The following is a 24,955-nucleotide window of genomic DNA, read 5'->3' on the forward strand; positions in this document are numbered from 1 at the left end:
CTTTTTAGTAATTTTAAATATTTTTTGAAACACATACAGAATTCTAATAATATTTTTAAAATACTCACAATATGACAAAAATGAAATTTAGGCTATATTTATCGAGAGACGCATTTTAGCCACTCTTGGTATAGCTGCTTAAAAGATGACTTTTTAAAGACCACTCTCGAAAAATTTAAATTTTGCACTTGGGAGTTATTCATTGTCTATAAATATTAAAACATTTTTACAATTAAAGAAAAAATTTTATATTTGAAACCAAAATTTATAAATTTTCTAAATAAAAACCAAAATGTAATTTATTTTTCTCTTTCATTTTGTGCAAATATTTCAATGAAAAACATAAAGAACAAAAAAACACAAACACACAAAAATTCCTTTTCATGTTTATAATTGATTAATTTTATGCAAAATAAAAAAAAGAGACAAAAAATATTTGTGTCTCGTTGTTGAGACTTAATATTAATAATTCTTTTCCACAAAAAAAATATTTTTACAATTTCTGAAAATGCAAAATATTAAATTTTCCAAAAATTTAGTTTTTTATTTTTTTCTTTTTTTTTTAATTTATTATTTAATATCCTGATATAATCCAATTAAAATATTGAAATTATTTATGTATTTTTCATTATTGACTTAATTTGAATATTGTAAAAAGAGAGAGAGAAACAAAAAAAAATAGTCTACTTTTCATCTATTAGAAAATATTTGCAAAAATTTTTACATTTATGGGCCCTCTATCCAGCCCCTAACAAAAATGTGTGCACAAAATTATTGTGAATTTGTTTAGTTGTAAAATTTTAAAACAATTTGTCAAAAAAGAGAATTGCAAAAATATCCTTAGGGTGAAAATTTTATTATTTTCAAATAATACAAAAAATAAATAATATGAAAATGAAGAAATAAATTTTTGTATGTGCATAGCTATAGAAAGAAACATAGATAGAAAATAATTTTGAAGTTGAATTATTTTTCAATTTAATAAATAGAACCCAAAAAAAAAAAAAAATAAAAACAAATATGAATGAAAAAATTCATATATGTAGGCATAATATTTTAGGAAATTTTATTGCAATAAAATATTTTCAGAAAATTTTGAAAATATCATCAATTAAAGAAGAACATGACAATTTTAATTAAATGAAAAACTAGTTTTAATTTTTCTTTTTGGTTTTTGTTTTGAAATAATTTTTGTATTTTACCATTTAAAAAATTTACAATACTGATGTAGGAATATTTATATATATATATGTATATATAATATGACTACATATTTTATGTGTGCATTGTGCAGTCATGCTATAAACATTAACATTTTGTCTGAAGATTTCAAAAAATTTTTTTGTATTTTGCATTTTTATAAAATAATCATTTATAGATAATTCAATTTATTATTATAAATAGAAAATACATAATAATATGGGGGTACAGCCTTTGTCAATAAAATTTGAATTAAGAATTTAAATTATTAAAATAATTTTTTAATTCTTAAGTTACGAAATTTTTGCTACTACTGCAGGAATAATCATTATTTTTTATAAATATTCAAATATTGCATACTTTTAGGTCTATGACAAATTAAGAATGTTTTCTGTAAATTTATTTCAGTCAGATTAGTGGTATTTATTATTTAATGAGTCTATTTTTCAATTAAAGTTTATCAAGTTTATAACTATTTTTCAAGATTTTTATGTTGTTCCCATACTTGAAACTCATTAAAATTGAGAAAATTTTCAAGATTTTATAATCAATATAAAGTGGCAATAATAGTTAAATATTTCAATTTGTAATGAATTTTCTCTAAACCCCATATTTTAACATAAAATTTTTTGAATGATTAATAAAAATTAAGTTTTTTTTTTGCTCAATTTCAAAATTCCTTACCCGCTGTTCTTCCTAATTTTTCATGCAAATTTCACGTTATAGAGTACGCGCTACCTAATGGGTACGTAAAAACTCGTCAAAAATTTTTTCGCTACAACAATAAATTTTATATTTTCAAGTACCTATAAATTTTTCTTAATAAATTTGCTCTTTAAAACGCACAAATTTCAAGTGGACAACAGCCCTTGAAAACCAAAATTCAGAAATTAATCACTTGTATTGTCAGAATTGGTGCTTTTGAGTATGGCTGTCTTTAAATATAAATTAATTACTCTATTCGAATATAAATTTTAGAATCAATTTCAGTTCTTAACATGTATTTTTTATTAAATGCATTTACATCTATAAATTTGGCATTACAAACTACCATAATTATGTAAAAAAATTTCCAAATACACTACTGTTTTAAAAATCATAAAATTTAAAATTAAATTAAATTCTTTAAATACAAATTACTTTACCATAAATTTGAATGTACATATACACAAACATATACAACATAATATAAATATGTCTATATATACACTTATGTGTCTAAACTTTATAAATCTCCGGATATTTAATCAAAATTTGCCTCCGAATAATTTAGAAAATATAAAATTAGAAAAGGATTTCATTTGTCATACAGACTCTTACATAATATAGAATGTTTTTTTTTTTTTTTTTTTTGTTATACTTACACAATTTTTTTTTGTATTCCAATTCCAGTTTGAAAAGTAAAATATTGTATATGGTATACATACCTACAGAATTTAATATGAAAATAATATAATGGAAATTGCATTCATCCTGCAAGAAAGACTATAAAATATAATAAGGATATCATTGACGTTCATATCCTATTCCTATATTACATTTCAAATTTATATTTTCCTTTATGCTTTTATCTTTTTTGTTTAAGTTTTTTATTTTTTTTTTTATCAGAATTTTGTGCTCTGTACTAAATTTATTGATTTAAAGGAAATTTAGAGAAAAAAAAAATAATTTTTTTTTTCATTATAAATTAAATTTTTTTCTCTTTTAATTGCAATTTAAAAAAATTTTTTTTTTATTTGTGTATTCAAATTAATTTTTTTTTTTTAATTGAATGAAAATCCTTTTAATTTGATTGGATTTTTCAGTTTAATGAAAAATTATTTTTACTTTTCCTAATTACAATTTTTAGAATTAGAAATTGTAATTTAATGGAATCGATTTCTAATAAAGTGCAATAAATTTCGGAAATTCGGAAATTTTTACGATTAATTTATAGAGAAATTAATGTAGTAATTGTTACGTCTGCGTGTGGGTTTGATAGGAAATATTTTAATTTTAAGGTTTACGGTCTTATTCATTTGTAAGTTCAGCTATTGGAAAATACGCTTAACATAACTTTATCTTAACGTATACTGTACACATAACCATTAAAAAACATGGTATTTCATGAACTTATTCTTTCTTAAGTCAAAATGCAGACACATAGAATGCAAAATAAGCAATTTTTTTTAGATTTATTATGCACATTTTTCAATTATTGCGACCAGAAATAACAATTTTAATTTTTCCACAAAATTCTAGTCCTTAATGTTGAACTAAATTTGTGGATTTATTTTTAGATTTGATTTCGCATTAATAATATAGTTGACAAAAATAATCAATTTTTTAAGTTTATCAGAGTATTTTTACAGATTTCTCACTTTGAATTTAGTATAGCTACGCAATAATTTCAAATTTCATAAATTTCATTCACGCAACAAGAAAATTTTTCATAATTCTACAAAGTTGAAATGGCGAAATGCGATTAATTTCTTTAAAATTATATTACGTGGCGGCAGCACATCCGTTTTTGTTTGCAGTTCGCGAAATACTGAACATTTTAAATTAATTTAAATTTTAAGAATGCTTTTAAATTAAATGAAAATTTTATCATAATCGAATTATAAAAATTGTCTTTCTTGTAATTTAAGAAATTGTAATTTATTGTAAAATTAATTGATGGTTCAAAAAAAAAAAATCAGAAAATTAAAACATTAATAGGCATAATGCATTTTAGATACCAAATTTATCCGAACTACCAAATTGTATTTTTTTACGATATCTTGAATTTGGCAAATCTTAAGAATTTTCTAAAATTTTAAAATTTACCTTTGAATTAATATTAATCACAAAATAACAAAGTTAATCTTAACAAAACTTATATATTTTTATTAACTATTATTATGCAACTAACCATCAAATTCCTTATAAAAGATTTTTGTATTAAATCCAATGCCAAGACTTAAAATTCAAAAATTCAACAATAATTTAACAATAATTTCATTCAAATCTTGCAATAACAATAATTATCAAAAATTCATGTAAAATTTTAAAATAAAATTATAACAGTTTTATTCATAATATATGAGCTAATTAACTTTAATTTATAATCAACTTAAAATACAAAAAAAAAATATAATAATAATTATTCGAAAAGATAGTCTAATTATAACTAATTTGTCATGAAGAAAACGAACCAAAATTCTATAACAAACAAAAAAAAGAAAAAACTTTTTGGTCAACTTCCTAATTAACATCACAATATTTTCAGTTTTCCTCTTTTTTTTTTTATATATAGCAACATCACCAAAAAAAAATTGTTATAATTTATAATTCATAATTTTTCTTCTAATTACATCCTTTCAAATTAAATGAAAGCGTTTCAAACAAAGAATCTCAAAAAAAAGCGCATATAAAAGAGAAAAATAAAAAAAAAATGAATAAAAATGGGGGAAAAAAAAAACATCCTTTTTGAATTTATTTGACCAAGAAAATCATTTAACATTTTCTCTGACATAAATACCATCAAATTTATATTTTTTCTCGAGTGTATAACAAGTAAAAAAAAATATAACAGAAAAAAATAAGAGTAAAACGGATAACTAATAATAAGAACAATAAGAAGAAAGAAGAGAAAAAGCAAAAGAAGAGAAAAATAATAATAAATATCAAAAAAGAGACATAAGTATCCTTGTCTCTTTTTGCTTTAGATTTTTCCAAAATGGAATTTTACTTGCTCACTTTTTTTTTTTTTGTTTTCGATTCTTTTCTGTTTTTTCCTTGTCATTTTTACGCTGAATGTCCAGAATTGTCTTCTACTACAAATATAAATATACATATAAACATATATACATAAATATTTCGTTATACTTACCATTCATTTTCCGAAAAAATTATCATAAATAAAGTCAAATGCAAACATAATTTATTCAAAAAATGTAACAAGAGCAGCAAAAAAAAAAGTATTTCCATTTATATTTCATTTTTTCTTGTATTTTTTTTTTATCATTTTCCTTCCATCTCTCTTAGTATATAGATATAGTATAAAAATTCATGATATTAAAATAAACAATAGCGTTACCATCGTTATATGATGACCAACAGACACTGACAGACTAAAAATATTACGATAAAATATTGAATTGCAACAATTAACGACTACTACATTTTATAATTGTAAAAGTAGAACCAAAGAGATGAACAGAAACGCCGGACCAGAACAAGAACCGTACGCCAAAATTAAATGCATGAGTTTTTGCAATATAATGTCACACACACACGTGGAAACAGATGATATCAAACAAAAAAGCCAGTCGTAAAGTGGAAATTTAAGCTATTTTCCGGCCAGTAGTTAAATTCGGGGCGTTAATTTTACTTAACTGAGGGCAGTGCCATTTAAATGTGTGTATTCTATATGAATTCTTATATTTTGCTGCAGAATATCGTACTTGACCTGTTTTAAACTAAATGCTGCCACTGAATTTTACTTAATGCAGAGTTACATGTTTTGTATTATTCAACTCAAATTATAAAATTTTTTGAATATTGTTTAGGTAATATTGTGAGATTTGTGAGAATAACTGAAATTTTTGAATTGTGAGAGAATGTCATTAATATTACTATTGTGCTCTCCACATATTATCAATGTTATCATAATTTTGTTACTCACTGTTTAGTTTAATGATAATAATAGTAACAATGAAATGGAACGATTTGTTTTTTTTTTGAGATTTTATTGTCCAAAATTGTTCCGATTCGATTTATAGTGAATTTTTTTTTAGGCCAAAGAATTTTAAAGATGATTTATGGTATAATAATTCTAAATAACTAAATTTTTAATTGTTAAAACTCAATAGTTAATTGATTTAATCAAATGTAGAAATGGACACTTTACTAGACCATTTTAATTATTAATATAACAAAATCCAGTTTTGGTTTAAAACAATTTTGGAACCAAATTATTTTAATTCCGGATTTCAAATATTTTAAATCTATTTGATTTTTTTTTTATTAATTTTACTTCGCACTCATATTTCAATTAGAAACTGTTATCAACCTGCCATATAAACTTAATTTTAATAAAAAAAAGTAAAACAAAAAAAAAACACAGTAATAGACCAGAAACACCATCTACAGTATAAGTAAATTGTTCCTGTTCGAATGCTCAATTACTATTTTGTTTTACACCAAATTTATTTTCGTGGTTCATAAGTTCCCTTAACAAAAACAAAAACTATATCTTAGATATCAGTCCCCTGACTGTCCTCAATAAAGTTTTTATTGCATATAAGTATACCTACCTTCTATATATTGAATTCAATTTTAAAACAATAACTATATATGTGTATGAAAATATCTGTATATATACAGACAACTCTCTAAATTTTCGCTCCTTTTCGCTTCGTTTGTCATTTTGCATAGTCAACATTTCATAAAATATTCGTATTTTGAGAAAAACAAAAAAAAAACGAAGCAGCAATAACAAAGAACAACATGAACGGTTAAATTAACAATAACAGCAGTTACCCATGGGATTCACTATACACATATACACATCAATATGGATGTATTTATATTCTGGAAAACGGTACCAGAAAAAGAATCGTCTATTTGTCGGTATACATTTCTCTTCTAAATACATAAATTAAACAGTTTTTTATGTTACATTTTTTTTTTTTGCTTAATTTTTTTTCTTGATTCATTTTTTGTTTGTTTCTTGTTTTGGAAAACATAAAAAACACATAAATAAAACTTTTCAACATAATATTTCATTTGGTCAGCATAAAAAATAAAATATATAACAGACACAAAGATGAAAAAAAAAACAATATACGTGGAAAGCAAAAAAAAAAAACCAAAATACAAAAGCACATTGTATCAGAATAACTGGCTACTTAGTGATACTCGTAGTTATGTATAATACTATTTAATACAATTGGAACAGGTATTGCCATATTTCTACTAAAAATCAAAGCAACAAACCGAAATATACTGAAAACAGTTTTCAATTAGCAAAAGTTTATTTGAATTTGATGCTGAATAGCAAGTACTCATCATGGTCGAGGTATCCTCTTTTTTAATGGTTTCTTTAGCTTGAAATTTTTGTAACTTTACAATTTCATAAAGCGAAATGCTCGTGCTGATGCGTGTCATCTCAAGCAATTGCCTTGCTCATTCATCAGTATTCCGAAATTCTTGAATTTCATCAAATGATATTGAGATTCTTCCAAATCAGTTAAAAATTTTAAATACACCACAAACAGTAAAAAATATTCACCAAGTTGTAATTTTTTAAGGAATTTCTACCGATCAACTCAAGTTCCATGAACTAAGTCAAACGAAATTTCAGCCAAATTGATATGAAACAATGCTAAAATATTAAAAGTTATTTAAAATAATTATTAAAAAATAAAAATGGTGTAGTTTTTAACAAAAATTTACAAAATATCTCACATATTCCTCATTAATCACAGATCCAAACCAAAAATGAACTTAAAAAGAATTTCTACCAATAAATTTATTAACATACATGGCAATACGATTACCACATTTTCAAATTGCAATACATTTTGCTTGATAAGACATAAGGTTCGGACTCGCGCACAAAATTTTACTTTAAAAAAACATGACAAAAAAAACCAAAATTGTACTGAAAACGAATGAAGCTTCATCCCAATTGTATACAAAATTTCTGTACTATGAAAGGCAAACAAAACATACACAAGAACGGAAAAATACATAATGAAAAGAGCATACACAACAATACTTCATATAAACTTTATTCATACTTCGTATAAACTTTATTCGTAACAAACATTGAAATGAAAAAAAAAAATCTGATGTGGTCAGCACATAACCGACCGCATTGTGTATTGTCTAGTTAAATGAAAGTGTTACAGAATATTATAAAAATGTCTGCTAAATACTTCTTTCCAATTTTTAGGACATTAGTAAGCTTATAGTTAACATACTTAGAAAAATGTAAATTGGGCTCTTAGTAGAGTTTCGCTTTGTGCTACCCGAATTCCCTGAAATGCTCGCCAGTTAGTTTCGGTAACAACCAGAACTCAAATATCAAATTTCAAGAAATTCCATCAATTTATTCTGTGGATATGGTGAAAAATGTAAAATCGGCCCGCAAATCAGTTCTCGAGTCCTGATCTTTCCAAAAAAGTTATATGTTCATTGCTTTAATATGAGGAATTCATATATTAAATTTCAATGAAATCGGTTGATTATTTCTCTTTATATACACAAAAGTGTATGTTTGGCCCGTAGTAAACGTCTAGTTGCCGATGCCTGATCTTTCCAAAAAATTTACATGTTCATTATTTTAATACGGGGAATTCATATATTAAATTTCAATGAAATCGGTTGATTATTTCTCTTTATATACACAAAAATGTATATTTGGCCCGTAGTAAACGCCCAGTTGTTGATGTCTGATTTCTTCCAAAAGTTAGGAATTTTTGCGTATGATCGAGCAAAGCTTATATATGAAATTTCAAGTAAATCGGTTGAATACTTTCTTCAAAATGGTGAAAAATGTAAAATCGGCCCGCAAATCCGTTTTCGAGCCCTGATCTTTCCAAAAAATTTACATGTTCATTGTTTTAATACGAGGAGTTCATATATTAAATTTCAATGAAATCGGTTGATTATTTCTCTTTATATACACAAAAATGTATATTTGGCCCGTAGTAAACGTCTTGTTGCCGATGCCTGATTTCTTCCAAAACATACGAATTTTTGCGGACGGTCGAGCTGAGCTTATATATAAAATTTCAAGTAAATCGGTTGAATACTTTCTTCAAAATGTTCAAAAATGTAAAACAGGCCCGCTAAAAAGTGCAGTTCCCGAGGCCTGATATATACCAAAAGTTGATCGATCCGTGCCATGGTGGAAACAAACTTACATATAAAATTTCAACAAATTCGGTTCAGCCGAACTTGAGATACACGCGTGCACACACAGACCGACAGACGGACAGACCGACAGACCGACAGACCGACAGACCGACAGGTTGCTAAAAATAGTTTATTTACACTTCCCCACTATGGAGAAGTACGTTCCCACCGAAAACTCGATATGCAAAATTTGTTGCCATCACATAACCTACCTATTGTTTACACAATACGGTCGGTAAAAATACTAAAAAAAAGTTATCAACGACTGCAATAAAATAAAAGCAAAAAAACTAACCGAAGAGGGCATAACAAAAAAAAAAATGTCCAATTTCAAAATGTTTGTTTGTATGTTTATGATACTTGCTATATGTATTCTTTTGTTTGCATGCTCTCATTCTATGATATTTTTTAATGTTATTTTGTTTTACTGTCATATTATATGTGTCCCAATAGTACCGTATATCCGCATACAAAATATCATCATAACTTTACTCATTGAACTAAAAGAATCCTCTCTATATATAAAAAGCAAAAAAAAAAAAAGCACAAATAATAAATGAGAAAAACATAAATATGTAATAACATAAAAAACTAAAATCAATTTTGACCCAAATGGTGAATCCAATCGAAGAAACGAACAAAAATTGTTAGAGAAAAAAAATTCAAATGTTATGAAACAAACTTCCCGACAAATGTTTGATTATAAAAATTTGATTCATTTGTAACTTATGAACATTATTTTCACATAAAATATGAGTAACACTTAAAAATTTTCGAAAAACTCAAAGTTTGGAGCACTATTTAAAATTAAAAAAAAATTGCATATTTTCGGGGGTAACCATTTTTATTATATTCCGATCGGGTATGTTAGTTAAGGACAAACTATAGCTATATTCCAGTTTTACACCATAATGTTTCTTAAAAACTTCAATCCATATTCTCACCTAAATATGATGGTAATTTAATAATATTGTGGAACTAAGAATATTTGGAGTTTCACCATGAATTGCTTTGCAATGCGGTTCATTCTTTCAACATTATTAAAAATGGTTCAGTGAATAAGACTCTGGTTTGGTTATAGTATCTCTATTTCAACTAACCGGTCTAAGATAGTGCTTAAAACTTATTTCACACATGTTCGAAATGGATGTTCGAACATCTGTACGTCAAATTGGAAATATTTTTATCGCGTCAGAAAATGAGTTAATTAATCATAGAGAACGTAAAAAATTGCTTGATTTTAAAGGCATCTTAAGTTAGTCATGGTAATTACCCTCATCAATAATATAGAACTCCAGGAATTTTGACAAATTTTTACAAATTAAGTACTTAAAAGTTGATTAGTTAATGGAACGAACCGCGGCTCTAATTTTCATACATGTAGAGATCGAAATCACTAAATTACTGAAATTATTTAATACGGTTGCTAATACTTGACCTGTAATAGTGTATTTCTTATGTGATCCAATGTTCGAATAATTTTTTTTGGTACATTTTGTAGGCTTTGTACTTGTATACGATATTTAATGCTATAATGTTGTTAGATGAACAAGTCTGTTAGGAAAATGTGTAAAATAATTTTATATGCACAGGAAAATTCTCATAAAAAATCCTGTAGTTTTATAATAATCAAATGGGATGTTAATGACAAAAGAAATGAAATTGTTTTCAAATGGAAAACAACGAATTTGTTTTTTCCATTTCCTACTAAAAACAGTACACTATAAAAGTTCTAAATTTAAATCGTCAGGGGTCGATGGTGTTTTTTTTTGTTTTTTTTTTCTCCTTTTCATTGTAAGTACAAGAAAATACGAGGAAATAATTTTAAAATAACAGCATATACGCATAATTACATAACAATTTAACAATGAAAATGTTTCAGTTTTATCTTTTAGAAATGTTAACAATAACGACATAATTTTTGTCAGCTGCGAATTAAAAGAGAGGCGTGTGTTATTAAATGTAAAATGCCTACAGGCACAAATTCTTACATATAAATGAAATTTTGGTGATAGTTTATGTACACTTACATTACATGCATGAGGATATGATAGGATGCTATTGCTATTGAAAATTAACTGGGTAGTGCTGATTATTTTAATAACAATTTATTGTTCGATCTCATTTACAGCAAAAAATTGTCATTTAGTTTAAACTTTATTTGTAATTTCCAATAAACTTTTTGAAAAATAAATTTCTGCGAAAATAGAAAGAAAGGATTGTTACAGTATTTCAAATTGTAAACACAAATATAATTGAATTACTTCATAAAATTGTTTTTAAGTCGTTTGGGATCATGAACAATTAAAAGTGATCAAAACCGTCAAAACTTAATTGAAAGACAGACAAAGTTCTAAAAATAAAATCTAATCCTCAATTATTATTAAATTTAAAAATCGTGTTAGGGTTTAACTGCTAACGAAATCTCAAATTTTTTATTTATGCTTATTTCGAATGGGAAGAATGGGAAGATAACTTTAAAATTTTCTTACATTTTGAAAATTTCCAATTTATTATTTGAAATTTTTTCACGTTAGCAGTCAGGGGTTAATACAGTGTTGAAATGTGGTATTAAAGCAATTCAATCTAAAAAATAAAAGTCATTGCTATTTTAAAACCCGGGATACTCACAATGGTGTCTTGTTGACCCCAACAGAATTTAATTCACTTATTTCTCTTTCAAAGTAACAGTAATCAAACATGTCATGAAATACATGTAAGTTATTTTTATTATTAGTTTACGACAAGAACTTGAACGGTAATTATATTTTGGCGAAAATACCCGAGAAATAGCATTACTCACCGTGGGGTTTGAGAATTTGGAAAAAATTTGTATTTTAGTTTTTTTTTTTATTAAAAATTTATAAAAAAAGATAAAAAAATTTATGCTTGTTTTCTCAGAAAAGACCTCGTACAAATTCTGCTTTTCGACTATTTTCAATTTACAAAAAATAGGATTGATATTCCAGGCTTGTAGACCCCAGTGTGAATAGATTGTTTCATATAAAATAAGTGTCAGTGTAGACGGTTTAAAGCATTTACTCTGTATTAAGATTCAATTTACCTGAATCCAAAATTATTGCTGGTGTTGAATTTAAATATTTCAACTTTGACTTTCGACCCAAATATTAAAAATTTTTTAAGTTTGAATTACCATACATACTGTAGGATAAGACAATAGAATTTCTATCCTAAGGAATTTTTGTATTGTAAATTTTGAAAAAAATTTTTTTTTTTTAAATTTTAAAGAGTTCAAAAATCAACTTTCATCTCTCATAATTATAAAAGATGATTTGAAAAATTCTAGACCCAGTTAACATAATGTAACTATAGAACTGCATAAAACTTTTAAAAACTCATTGCTTTTCAATTATTACCTATACAATTCAATTGGGCATTAATTTTTAATTTTCAAATTTCCGAAAATATAAAATGATACCAAATTATATTGTTTTATGGTACTGTAAATGCACAATTACAAATTTATTAAGCATACGTATATATGCGAATACATACAGGTATCTAAAAATGAACAAAAAAAAAAAAAAAAACAAGCAGACGAAAAAAAAACCCCAATCAGGGGAGACAAAATTTTTCGATCCTTTTGAAATTTCAAATTATTGTCTTTGTTTTTTTTGTTTTGTTTTGTTCCTCTTCTTTTTTACTTTCCACAATAACAAAAGTTGTAGTCTTACTAAAACTATATTTTTTCTGTTTACTTTTTGTTATTATACCCAGGTATATGCCCAGGTAAATTTTTATTATGATGGTCTTATATAATATTTTAGCTCCTGTCTTATTATTGTATTTCTTTTGAAATTTTTATAATATGACAGGAGGCTAACAAGGTAAACAACACAAGAAGATATAATAAAAACAAAAAGAAACCGAACTATAAACAAAAACTGAAAGATAACAGCAATAACAATGATATTACACAGAAAAAAATATCAACAACAATAATAAACAGACAAAAAAAAAAAATTGGGGCTTTAAAATTTTATTTGAATTGCTTTTGTTTTCCTTTGCTCCTTTTTGGAGCAATTTTTGTTCTCTTGTTTTAAAATTGTCAAGTTTATAAAAAAATTTTCTTCTTGTTTTATTTTCTGTTGTTCTTATTCTTTTTATTTTGTTAAGATCCTCTCTTTCAATAACTTACAATATGATGATGTTGATCATAATATTGCTGGGGTGATGATGATGCCTGATGTTGATAGTGATGACATTGATAATATTATGAGTGTATATGTGTGCCTATGTTGGTTTTGGTTTTATTTCTTAAATTTGAAGAAAATTAAAAGTTTCATAAAAGGATTCAAAATATAATAATAAAAAAAAGAGTAAAACTATAATGGAATTATTGTTGAAATAAAAAAAAAGATGACAAAAACCGAAAATCTTCTCTGATGTCAAATTTTCTTTCTGCTGCAGTTTTAATGTTGGACGTTTTTTATTTGTCGTATACATTGTCGTATACTCATTTTTTTGTACCTGTACATCTAAAGTGGGTATTTGAAATTTGTGTTCATACAATTGTTTTTTGTTTTATAGTTTTATTATTATTGTTTTGTTGAATGTTGTCATTTTTTTTTTCTTATTTTAGAATTTTGTCATCTCCAATGGTTTATTTTGTCTTCTACTGCCAATTTCAATTAAATTACATCCCTTTTTTTTTTGTTCAATATTATATTGTTCATTTCATCAGAAAAACTGTTCGAAAAAAAGTCAAAAAATGAGAGCAAGAAGTTTTTTTTTTGAAAATGGGAGAGATAAAATGAAAGATTTTTAGTATATGATCAAAAGGTATAGGGTTTAGTATTTGGTTTACCCTTACGGTGACCAAAAATACTGTAATGTTTGAACATTTTAGGTTATTTTTGACTACTTTTACAATATTACATCGTCGGTTGTTACACATAAATGTGATTAACTCTCTAACGGTTATTTGGTTTTTAGCTAGAATATTAGGCGGTAGAAATTTTAAACTACGGGGAGCGATAGGAATATAAACTAGAGCTAAAAGAGAAAAGTGTAACAAATTGAACGAAAAATCTTGAACACGGCAAAGTTCTGTTAGTACAGAAACCATAATTTGCTTCCTTATTCTGTAAGACGGAAACGTATTAAGGCTATTTCTTATGAGGCAATTTAAGAGATATTTCAGCGATTTCCTGTGTGGCCATAATGAACTTGAGGACTATTTAGGGCGTATATTGCATTATAAAGAATATTTCCTAGAGCTAATTTAGATTACCTGATCCATTCAGTAATACAAGATTTAATGTAAAAATTGTCGAATTTCTCTTGTGTAGTGTGAACATGTGGAATGTTTCTAAGAATACATTTGTTGTATGAACTCTATTGCTAAGGAAGACAAAATCTGTTTTTTTTTTGTTTTTATGCATATACGGCGGCTTACCCTTATATTTTTTTTGAAGTATTTTTATAAAATAACAAAATTTAAAGATTTCGGCAAATTTCTGATAAGTTTTCGTTTGTTTTCTGTTTTTTCTTTTATGTTGACATTTTTTTCAAGAACATTACAATCAATTGAATAGGACAAAAATAATAATGTTATATGAGGTATATAAGACAAAATAAACGATGTTATTGTTACCTACATTTATTTTGCTTCAGTTTATTTAATTTCATAATATGTGGGTTTTAAGATTGTATAAGAGAAAAATCTTAAAACTTTTTCTTACTACAGTGCCATCACAGTTTTGTTATAGTATTTAATAATATAAAAATATGTGTTATACACAACTGTTATATCTTTATACGTCAATATAAATTATGTGTGTGTGTGTATAAATATATTTTTATTTTAATCTTTATCTTTAATCTTAATCTTATCCCTTTCAATAGTATGCAAAATTTTAGTACGAAAATATATAGATTTTAGGTTTTAGATGTTATACTATGATAAGTGGTTTAAACGGTCTTTGTTTTTAAAGTGGAATATACATACGTATTAAAGCGATTTATGAAATCGTTTCTTACACAGCAAACTTAATTCATGAACTCAAATTTGATAAGACGAAATTTTTATAGAAATGACAATTTCTCTTCTGTGAAATAATACTAGTGTTATTGAGTAATTCTAAGAAATACATAATCATATAGTGTCTTGAATTTGTTATGGAAATTTTCTAAAAAATTAAATTATTTTTGAAATGCCATTGTATTTACATACCAGAAAATTCACACATATTTAAAAAAATTTTTAAAAATCAAAAACTTATTTGAGAATAATTGAGGTATTTAAACTGCAGGACGGAATTCAGATATCAAAAATATCGTGAACTTGTTCTCTATCTGGTCTTATCCATCCTTAATCCACAGTAATCCATCTTTAATAGACCGTAGATCAAATATTAGATCAATGTACAGAAACATAAAAATTAAAATCCTATTTCAATTTTTCTATTTCCTCATAGCAACAATATTGAGCAGTAACAGTGTTGCTGAGCAATTTAAATAACATCGCAATATACACTGGTAAAAAATATTATTTATATATTGTTCTTAAAACTCTTTTTATCTCTCACATATAATTTTATTATAGCAACATTATGTAAACTTTATTTTCCATTAACATTTTTATTTAAAGTCAATAATTTTTAAGATATTTTCACTTATTTCAATTTGTTATTTGAATTTTTAAAGTAGTTGCTATTTAACTTGAAACATTATTTTGACACTAGTTTCATTGATTCTCATATTATACATATACGCACGCATATACCAATATAACAATTTTAACTTTAATATTTTTCAATTTAGCGCTACACACATAAAAGACAATGTAAATGCACTGAATTTTCTTCTTTATTAAATCTTCTTTTCTCTTACATTATTGCAAAATTTAACATTGTTAAGCAGCTTAAAACAGCGTATCATATAGTAAAATAATAGCAAAAAGTTATTAAAATTTAGTATACTTATAATATGTAATTTACAGGTTGTTTCGTATAAGGTAGCAAATAATTTTAAGGACGATCCGATGGTTAATCTATGTCGCATAGTTTCAAAGTTATAGGCAATTTTTTATGTGCAGGAAAAGTCTGGTATTCTTTTATTTTCAATGAGTATATCTGGAACCGCTCTCCCCGCTCCTCCCCAGCCTGTACAATTTTTTCGTGGGAATTGATTAAAGAATCATCCCTGAAAATATTTGTAACCTTATGCGATACACCCTGTAGAAGAACAAAAATTACTGTTGTAAAAGAAAAACTGATAAAAATTTTAAAAATAAAATTAGTTTGATAAAAATTTAATAAAAAAAAAAATAATGTGTTGTGTAGGTTGTGAATTTTAAAATAAAATGCAATGAGAAACGATTTTACAAAAATATGTAAGTAAGTAGTTAAAGAAACAGAGGAAATAGAGTAACAATATAAAATAGTAACTGCAATGTCAACAACAGTTTTAATGGTAGTTATTAACTTTATATTTTTTAAGTATAAAATTTATATTGAAAATCGTATTGTAGATAATATTATGAGTGCAACATTATTTGCACAAAATATATTAACAGTTTATTAACGGTACTACATAAAAAAAAAACGAAAATTTTTGTTATCTTTGAGGAATGAGGAAAATGAGATGGAGTAAACTTTGGCTTGAAAATATTTGAATAAATTTAATTATTCGTGGGCCAATTTATCTAATATGAACTAATAGGATTAATACAAGCTAAAATGGTTTATTAACGGCTTACAGTACGTAGGAGTGTCAATATTGATTTGGTTTAAGCTAGGTTATAGTGGCGAATTTTAGATTATTTATTTACCATTCAATAACAGAAAAAATTTAATGTGATCAAAAATTTTAATTTAAATGCAGGCTGAATGACTTTGCTGCTTCATTAAACAAAAACCAAGACTCAAATTCATTTATAATTTTACTCTTCAAATTGTACAAAGTCTGAGACGATTTTCGTTTTTCAATCTATTTATACCATTCCACTCATGCTTCTTATTAACAATATAAATATTTTTAAATTATTATGAATATACCCGCATACACATACAATGTGTAATAAACTTAAAAATTTATGTTACATATTATATTTGTATATATTATGTATAAAAATATACAAAAGAAAAAATATAAGATCAACCTTGTAAAAATATTTTAATAGCTTTATAATGTATAACAAAAACAGAAAATGGTGCAGTGTAATACTGTTAAATTAAAACTCAAAAAATGAATAGTATGTCGTTGCGTATATATTTGTATTTATGTATTTATAAAATATTTTTAAAAGTACTTAACCCGTTTATTATTGTCTAAAAATGCAACTAAACTATGTAAGTGACAGTATAAATAATAAAAAGTAAGTATGTGTATTTATTTATGTAAAGTTTTTCTTTTTAATATTAAAGATGATCTACATATGTTGATATAATATATTTATGTTGCACAACATTTGTACACTCAAGGAAAAATAAAATTTTAAACACAAATTATGCCATTGCAAGCGAAACATGGCAAACAATATGGTATTAAATTTGAAGCTATTTACAATTTCTATTAATTCCTGTGCAACAACGGAATGATGTCGAATTATAACTGGAAGCTTCTTAAATATTCACTCATCAATTACTAAAATAAAGTAAATTTCGAAATCAACTCTCAAAAATAGGCAATTTTTTTTTTAATAAAATTTTTGTATTAAATATAGCTAGTTCATATTAACTAGCTATATTAGTTATATAATACAAACTAGCTATTAACTAGCATAAATATAGCTAGTTTGTATTATATAACTAGCTAGTTCATATTAACTTGAAATTACTTCAGTATAGATCATAATTTTTCCATTTTACCTATAATATTATTTCTTAATGTTTTTTTCCTTAAATTATGCAAAAGCGTAATTTTTTTAATGTAGTACGAATATATTATGGCAATAAAATTCAAAATAATGCGAAAGAATGTAGGTTTGCCGAAATTTAATTTAATTTACAACAGGAATAGAATCACACTATCTTTTTTTGTATGAAAGCTATAAGTAGCTTTTGTGGTACAATTGTGAATAATTTTAAGTTATACAAATAGAAAAGTAATGTTCAGAAGACTCAAATGTGCTCATTCTCAAAAACCACTAACTTCTTCCGAAATATTTTTGTTTTCTTCCTCTATATAACTTAAAATTGCAATCCCAAAAAAAAAAAAAACATATAGTAACTGTAACACTTGAAATCCAGCTGCAAATATAAAATAAAAACAAAAAAAAATTTAAATTCTTTAAAATTAAAATTACATACACACATCCATGCACATGTGTGCACATACGTTAGAAATATAATCTCTCTCTAAGGTGTGTTTATTTGTTTTGTAAGTGTACAAAAAAAAAAAAAAAAACAAAAAAAATAAATGCAATATTTTTTTTTTTTACAAAAGAGAAAAAAAAATTAAAATAATAAAATTATTGTTATTTTATTGTGATTTTAAACTCAAAAAGTTAAAAAAAAAAAAACAAATATACGAGAGAAAAAAACAATAAGAGAAAAAAAAAGGAAATTACGTTTTTTTTTCCTTGTGTACTCTCTCTCTCTCTCTTTCTCCAGCTTTGTCGTCATTTTATACTTTCGAAATTGTTTTTCTCAACAAAATGTACAAGAGAAGCGGTGAAATTTTGTCTGGTTCGTTTTTTTTTTAGTTTTTGCCCCGTTTTCAATGTTAACCATATATGTACGTATACCTTCATAAAAAAAAAAAAAAGAAAAAGATAGAAAGAGAAAATAAATTGTCATTTTAGCAGTGAAATAACAAGTACATATACACACACTCATACACGAAATAACCTGCAGGTAATCTGGTAAACTTCATGTACATGTAATTTAATGCAATGTCTCTTGTTTTACAGTTGCATTGTTTTGTATAATGTCAGTTTCAGTTTTTATTTTTGTTTTTCGTTTCTTTTCCCCCCTTTTCTCTCTCATTCCCGTTTCATTACATCCGTTTCATATTCGGAAAATTTAATTTCATTTCGATTCGCTTCATGTACGGTTTTTATATCTTTTTTTTTTTTGTGTATTTCAGTTTCATTTCTGATTGTGTTTGTTTGGAGGTTTCTTTTGTTTTTTAATTTTGTTTTTGGTTTTGAATTTTTGGTTTTTTTTTTTTTTTTGGTAATGCAATATTTTGACAGAGAGTTGATGGTTATGTCCTTTAAACATACGTTTTTATTTTTTTTATTATTTTTTATTTTATAGTTTCATTGTGATCTTATTAAATTTAAAAATTACTTTTATATTTTAGTTATTTTTTTTTTTGTTGTTGGTTTTGTATTAAGAAGACAACAAAATTTTTTTTATTTCATATTTTTAAAAACGTACGTATTTATACAATTTACTTTTGTAAAGTCTTCCCTAGATTCTTTAATAAAAAAGTTTACATATTTACGTTATAGTAAATACATAATGTACGTATGTTATTTTGTGACACATGTCATCATAACATGTGGACCGGATTTTTATGTTGATTGTTATTTGTGCACCTTGTATTTTGGTTTGGTTTGCTTATGTTTAAAGATTTATTTTTAGAGTTTCCTCTTTTGTTTTTTTGAAAAAAAAAAAAAAATAATTATAATTGAAGTTGAAATATTTAATAATATTTTTATACCATAAATAAAATAAGAAAATAAACATTATATTTGGTGACATTTTGGGGTTTTTAAGAGTAAAAGAAAAAGACTGAACATGACTTGTTTTTCTTTGCAAATTCTTTTTTTTGAATGCAGGTACTTAAAGGATTTAGTTATAGTGGCATATTTAAAATGATTTTTTAAATGGATAATATTATATTTGTATTGTTAAATTATATTCTTAGTATTAAAAGGTATTATTTTTTTTGTTATAATTCATTAAAATAAATGAAAATGTGATAAAATTAGGATTTTGGTTTGATAAATTTTATTCGTATTGTTAAAAATCATACATCATAATTGGCACTCTGAGAATAATACCCCAACATCTCAAAATTGTACAATTTTTTTACCTAAGCATGTAGTTAAAAGCTCAAAATATTTTTCTTTATTTTGCCCTAAATGACGTAACGATATATCAAAAATTACCGCTTATTCCAAATTTCTTAGTTTTCGGACTTTTTTCGAAGAGTGTGTTTCTTGCTAAATTCAATATTACGATATTTTGCGATATCACTCATCAAAAGATGTTATAATTCAATACCACGACATATTGAAATAATACACGCTTATCTCAAATTAATTGCAGCAATATTTCGATTATATTTTACATAACTTTAAATAGTGTAAAACAAAATGTTTCGCTCTTCAATTTCCCATATAAAAATAGGGTAATTTAAACTGAATTTACCCGAAAATATAAATTTAGAGATATTATGGTATTATTCTCTATATGCGACTATATTTTCAAGCTTACAATTAGAGATTATAACAAAGTATTTAGGAATTTTAGTACTTTTCATGTCAATTGGGAAATCTTATTCATAGAATGGTGTTTTAATTAAAAATATCTCCATCAGTTTCGAGTGCAATTACTTTAAATACACAATTATTTTGATATGTGGTTTCTGTAGAGATTTAGTTATCTTCATCGATATTATACAATAAAAATTTCCATCGTAAGCCGGTTTTAGATAAAATATAATATTATTAATAATTAAATGCCAGAAATTTTGTAAATAAGCGGTTCACTTTTCTGAAATTAAAAGGAAGTAAATTCCTATAGAAGCCGTTTGTCTTTGACTCAAATTGTATACTGTATAAACATAATGAAACTTAATAATTTTCTGAATATTTTAATAATTAAGAAAATTTTATAAAACACTTAAAATGTAGCTAAATATTTCATTTTATATTGCTTGTTGCTGTAGAAAACTAGCAATTATCCGCATGAACACAGAATTCCTAATTGAACTTTACTAATATTTAGCTACAATTTTTACTTTAACATTTTCTACTTAAAATAATTATTAAATTTTTAATATTTTTTTTTTGTGTACGAATTTTGTTTATAATATGCAATTTTTTTTAATCGAGAAATTCCTCTTCATTATTACAAAACAAAGATTTATTACAAAATTACAAATACAAAGAAAAACAAATTGTAAAAAATAAAAATTACAAATTATTGTCGGATCTTTTATTTTTCTAAAAAAAAAAAAAAACACACACAAAATGAGAAAAGTAGTAAAAAATTAATTTTAACATCTTAAATCATAATTATTAAAGCATTTGGGCCCCCTTCATCCCTACTTTCCATAACTATATTTATATAAAATATAAAATCATACTTATATAACATATTGATAATTTTTACAAATTAATTTTTCTGTAATTCACTTAAATTATCTTGTACTTTTATAAAAGAAAAAATGGAAAAAATAAAATAAAGTGTAGAAGAAGAAGAAGAAAACGCAATTATTTATAAATAAATGAAAACACGCATATTACACAACAACAACAACAAATGAATGAAAACAAAATGAAAATTCTATAGAAAATATTGGAAATCATACGCTCAATTAGTTGCAATCGTATATAAATAGAAACGCAAAAACAAATTACTTACATAATAATAAAAGAAGCCCATCATCATCACAATCAGCTTCAGCTTCAAAAGTCTGCATATAACCAAGCCTTAACTTTGTATTTTTTTTTCTACTTTTTTTTCCCATTTTTTTTTTTAATAATATTAAAAGTATCGTTAATAACATGTTTTTGTTTTTCTAGGTATTTTCCAGGTAAACAAACCTTGCACTTTACAACGACCACAATATTTAATTTTTTTTTTTTTTTTATAAGTAGAATGAAACTGCTATAGGTGTATGCATATAAAATAACCAAAGCGAAATGAACTTCTGATAATTTTTTTTTTTTTTTGTTTAACAAAACATAATAATAGTTAATGCTTATTGATTTTATAAGTGACGGATTAAGGAATTCAATTGATGCCTATTGAAATATTTAAGATTATTTAGTGATAATGGAGCAATAAAGGAATGTAGCTTGTCTTTGATTTTACTGTTAATAAATGAATTTTATATAAGAAAATATTATTGAACACTTGAGAGAAAATCCAGGAATATTGTAAAAAAATCTTGTAATTGTTAAAAGAAGCGGGGATTATAGACTATAGATTCTTAAAGCAAAATCTATTTGAAAAATAAACGTTGCTTCTTATTCAACCTCTAAAAATGACCTTATCAGTTTTTTTGAGTTAAAAATGACCTTATCACTTGTAAAAACTGAATATAATTTTGTTAAATTAAAATTTTATCCATTAAAAGTATTTAGTAATAGAAATGCCTAGAATAAAATGTTTCTGTCACGTGAGTAGGATGTAACCTAGCAAAATCTAAAAAAGTAGCTCACGATTCTTTTAAGTTAGGTTTAGGTTTAGGTTAGATATACTTAGGCCAAGTGCGCTCTTTTTGATACTGCTGGATATCCATATTCTTTAGATTTATTTAGGCGTCTAGGCCAGGTACGTGTCTCGCAAAAAAACATTGCGACCAAAGAAACCTCGGCCTTCTCCGTGTTGAACAATAAGACAGTGCCCAGTTATAACTCCTATGACAGCTCCGATGTCACGCTGAAGGAGAGACATCAGATTCGCTGTGCTTTACACGCAGATCTAGCGTAGACGAAAGTTATTTGGTCGCCCAGCTTACCGTTCTTATGAGCTACCAATAACCTTAATCCAGCCCTGTCTCTTATACAATTCCCTTCTAAATTAGCCAACTTTCACATACCTATACATTATTTAACCAAAGTTATATATATATGAGTAGTCATTTATTAAAATGAAAAATAGGAACAGAATTATTTTTATAAGAACAGCAACAACATTACAAAAAAGAAAAAAGAATGAAGTGGTTTAGTTAGGGTACTCACCATAGTATTGTAAACCTTTAGTGTGTATAACTATTAAACAATACGTTTTTCATAATCATTCTTATAATTGAGAACATTGTCGTATAATGCTTGCACCAATTAATGTATAAGAAGCGTGCTTAAGAAATAAAATTTTGTTGCTGTTGCTATTATTTTTTTTTTTTTGTTATTGGTTACGTTTTCTTGTAGACCTTGACGCGATGATGTTACGCGTGTTTTTTTTTTTTCAATTTTATTATTATAATTGTTTTTCTCATTTTCTTACAAATTTTTTTTTCTTTAAGTTGGTTTTTGTTCTTTTATTAAAGTATACAATACATAAACATTATCTTTATATAGTTGCATTGACTTTTAGGATCACAATAATGTCAATTCTTATTTCATTTGCTTATACTTAAAATAAAAATTTTCTACACAGTGTGTAGACTAAAAGAGTATAGATTTTGTTATACAAAATTTATTTTATATAGATGTGAAATGGTTTTTATTCTAAAACATGTTTTTAATGCAATATAGTAAAAATGCAATCAAACACATGCATACAATTTATTGTTTGACAACTATAAAGTTATATAATAACTATAAAATATAAAAGATATTATAAATGTTACAACATTAAGGCATCATAGTAAAAGCATCGCGTTCATATTGGTTTTTGGATAAATTATTTAATAGAAATGAGTGAGAAACAAACATAACTTTTTAATTTTATTAACAAACACGTTGCGAAATGCATATTATTCTATTATTTGTATATGATCATGTTTCTTATTAAAATAATTAGTAATGTATAACACTTTAAGAGCTACTTAATTTCAAAATAATAAATTTTTTGTTAACAATTATGATACAAGTTAATATTTTTCATGATATAGATTTTTTTAATATCGAACATGTTTGTTTTCTTATCAAACATGTTGTATATGGTTTGAAAACAATAAAAACCTCCAGTTTTTTTTATATTAGATGGATTTTCTCCCTAAAAATATTCAAAAGAAAATTATTATAATCGCATTTATCATTAATTACTCTTCTTCATTGCCCAGTTTATGTTTTCTCCTTTATAATACAAAATTTTCCAGTTGAAAGGCTCTCAAACATACATTTTTTCGTACTTTCAATAGGATATTTAATATTGAAATCTCATTTTAAAATAGTCTTCAAACCTTATACCATTACTTTTACGTTTCTTATTTTCGGTTGGTAAAATTACAATAGAATGGTGTTCAAATTCAAATTGTCACAAATTTTTTTACCATTTTTGTTTTTTAAATTCTTCTTATTTTTACTTAAAAATTTTATCCATTTCTTTTATTAACACGTTGCTATTTTCAATATCATTTGTATGTTAACTATATAGTTAAGAAAAGTGTATAAGAAAAGATTAGTTTTTTTTTTCGATTTTTTTCTACAATTGTAATTTGTGCAACTTAGATACGCTCTATTTCCAATTAAGTGCAATATCGGCTAAATTATTTGTCTCCTTTTTCTTGTTTCAACATCCCTTTTTTATTTTATTTTAAAATAAATATAAGAAAAACGTGTTTTCTTTTAGTTTTCCTTTTTTTTTATAAACCTTTTATGGATAAATGGAAAAGAAATGAAAAAAGAAAATTGAAAAGGGAAAAAAGATAAAATAACAAATAAGAATTTAATTTTTCACTTTAATATTATATGGACAAAGAATGGAATGTAGAAATATTTAAAGTTCTTACGATGATCACGATGATGACGATGACCATATGATAATGTTAGTGTTATTTACAATAAAGAACGAATGTGTTAAATAACAAATTCAACATTAATTTTTAGAACTAAACTAAAAAAAAGTAAAATTTTTAAAAAGTTCCAAAAATGTAATCATTTCGAGTCAATAAAATTCATTGAATAGCCAATGATTGAACATTACAACGAGTTGTAATAATTAGTTGCAACATTGTATTTGCATTTATAGCATCAAAAAAGAAGAAAGAAAAT

The 24,955-nt window shown here is 24.9% G+C and overlaps 1 protein-coding gene across 1 annotated transcript in view; it reads left to right on the forward strand.

Annotated features, from left to right (window-relative positions):
- Nucleotides 1-10,037: 10,037 nt before the first annotated feature.
- LOC129618842 (uncharacterized) overlaps nucleotides 10,038-24,955 on the forward strand; it is a 175,355-nt gene continuing 160,437 nt past the window's right edge. Inside the window, exons 1-3 of the mRNA XM_055533860.1 lie at nucleotides 10,038-10,043; nucleotides 12,826-12,837; nucleotides 13,225-13,329. Coding sequence (XP_055389835.1) covers nucleotides 10,038-10,043; nucleotides 12,826-12,837; nucleotides 13,225-13,329 — 123 coding nt within the window. The remainder of the gene's footprint in view (nucleotides 10,044-12,825; nucleotides 12,838-13,224; nucleotides 13,330-24,955) is intronic.

Source organism: Condylostylus longicornis, unplaced genomic scaffold, assembly GCF_029603195.1.
Source record: "Condylostylus longicornis isolate FDR11 unplaced genomic scaffold, ASM2960319v2 ptg000010l, whole genome shotgun sequence".
NCBI classification, from domain to species: Eukaryota; Metazoa; Arthropoda; class Insecta; order Diptera; family Dolichopodidae; genus Condylostylus; species Condylostylus longicornis.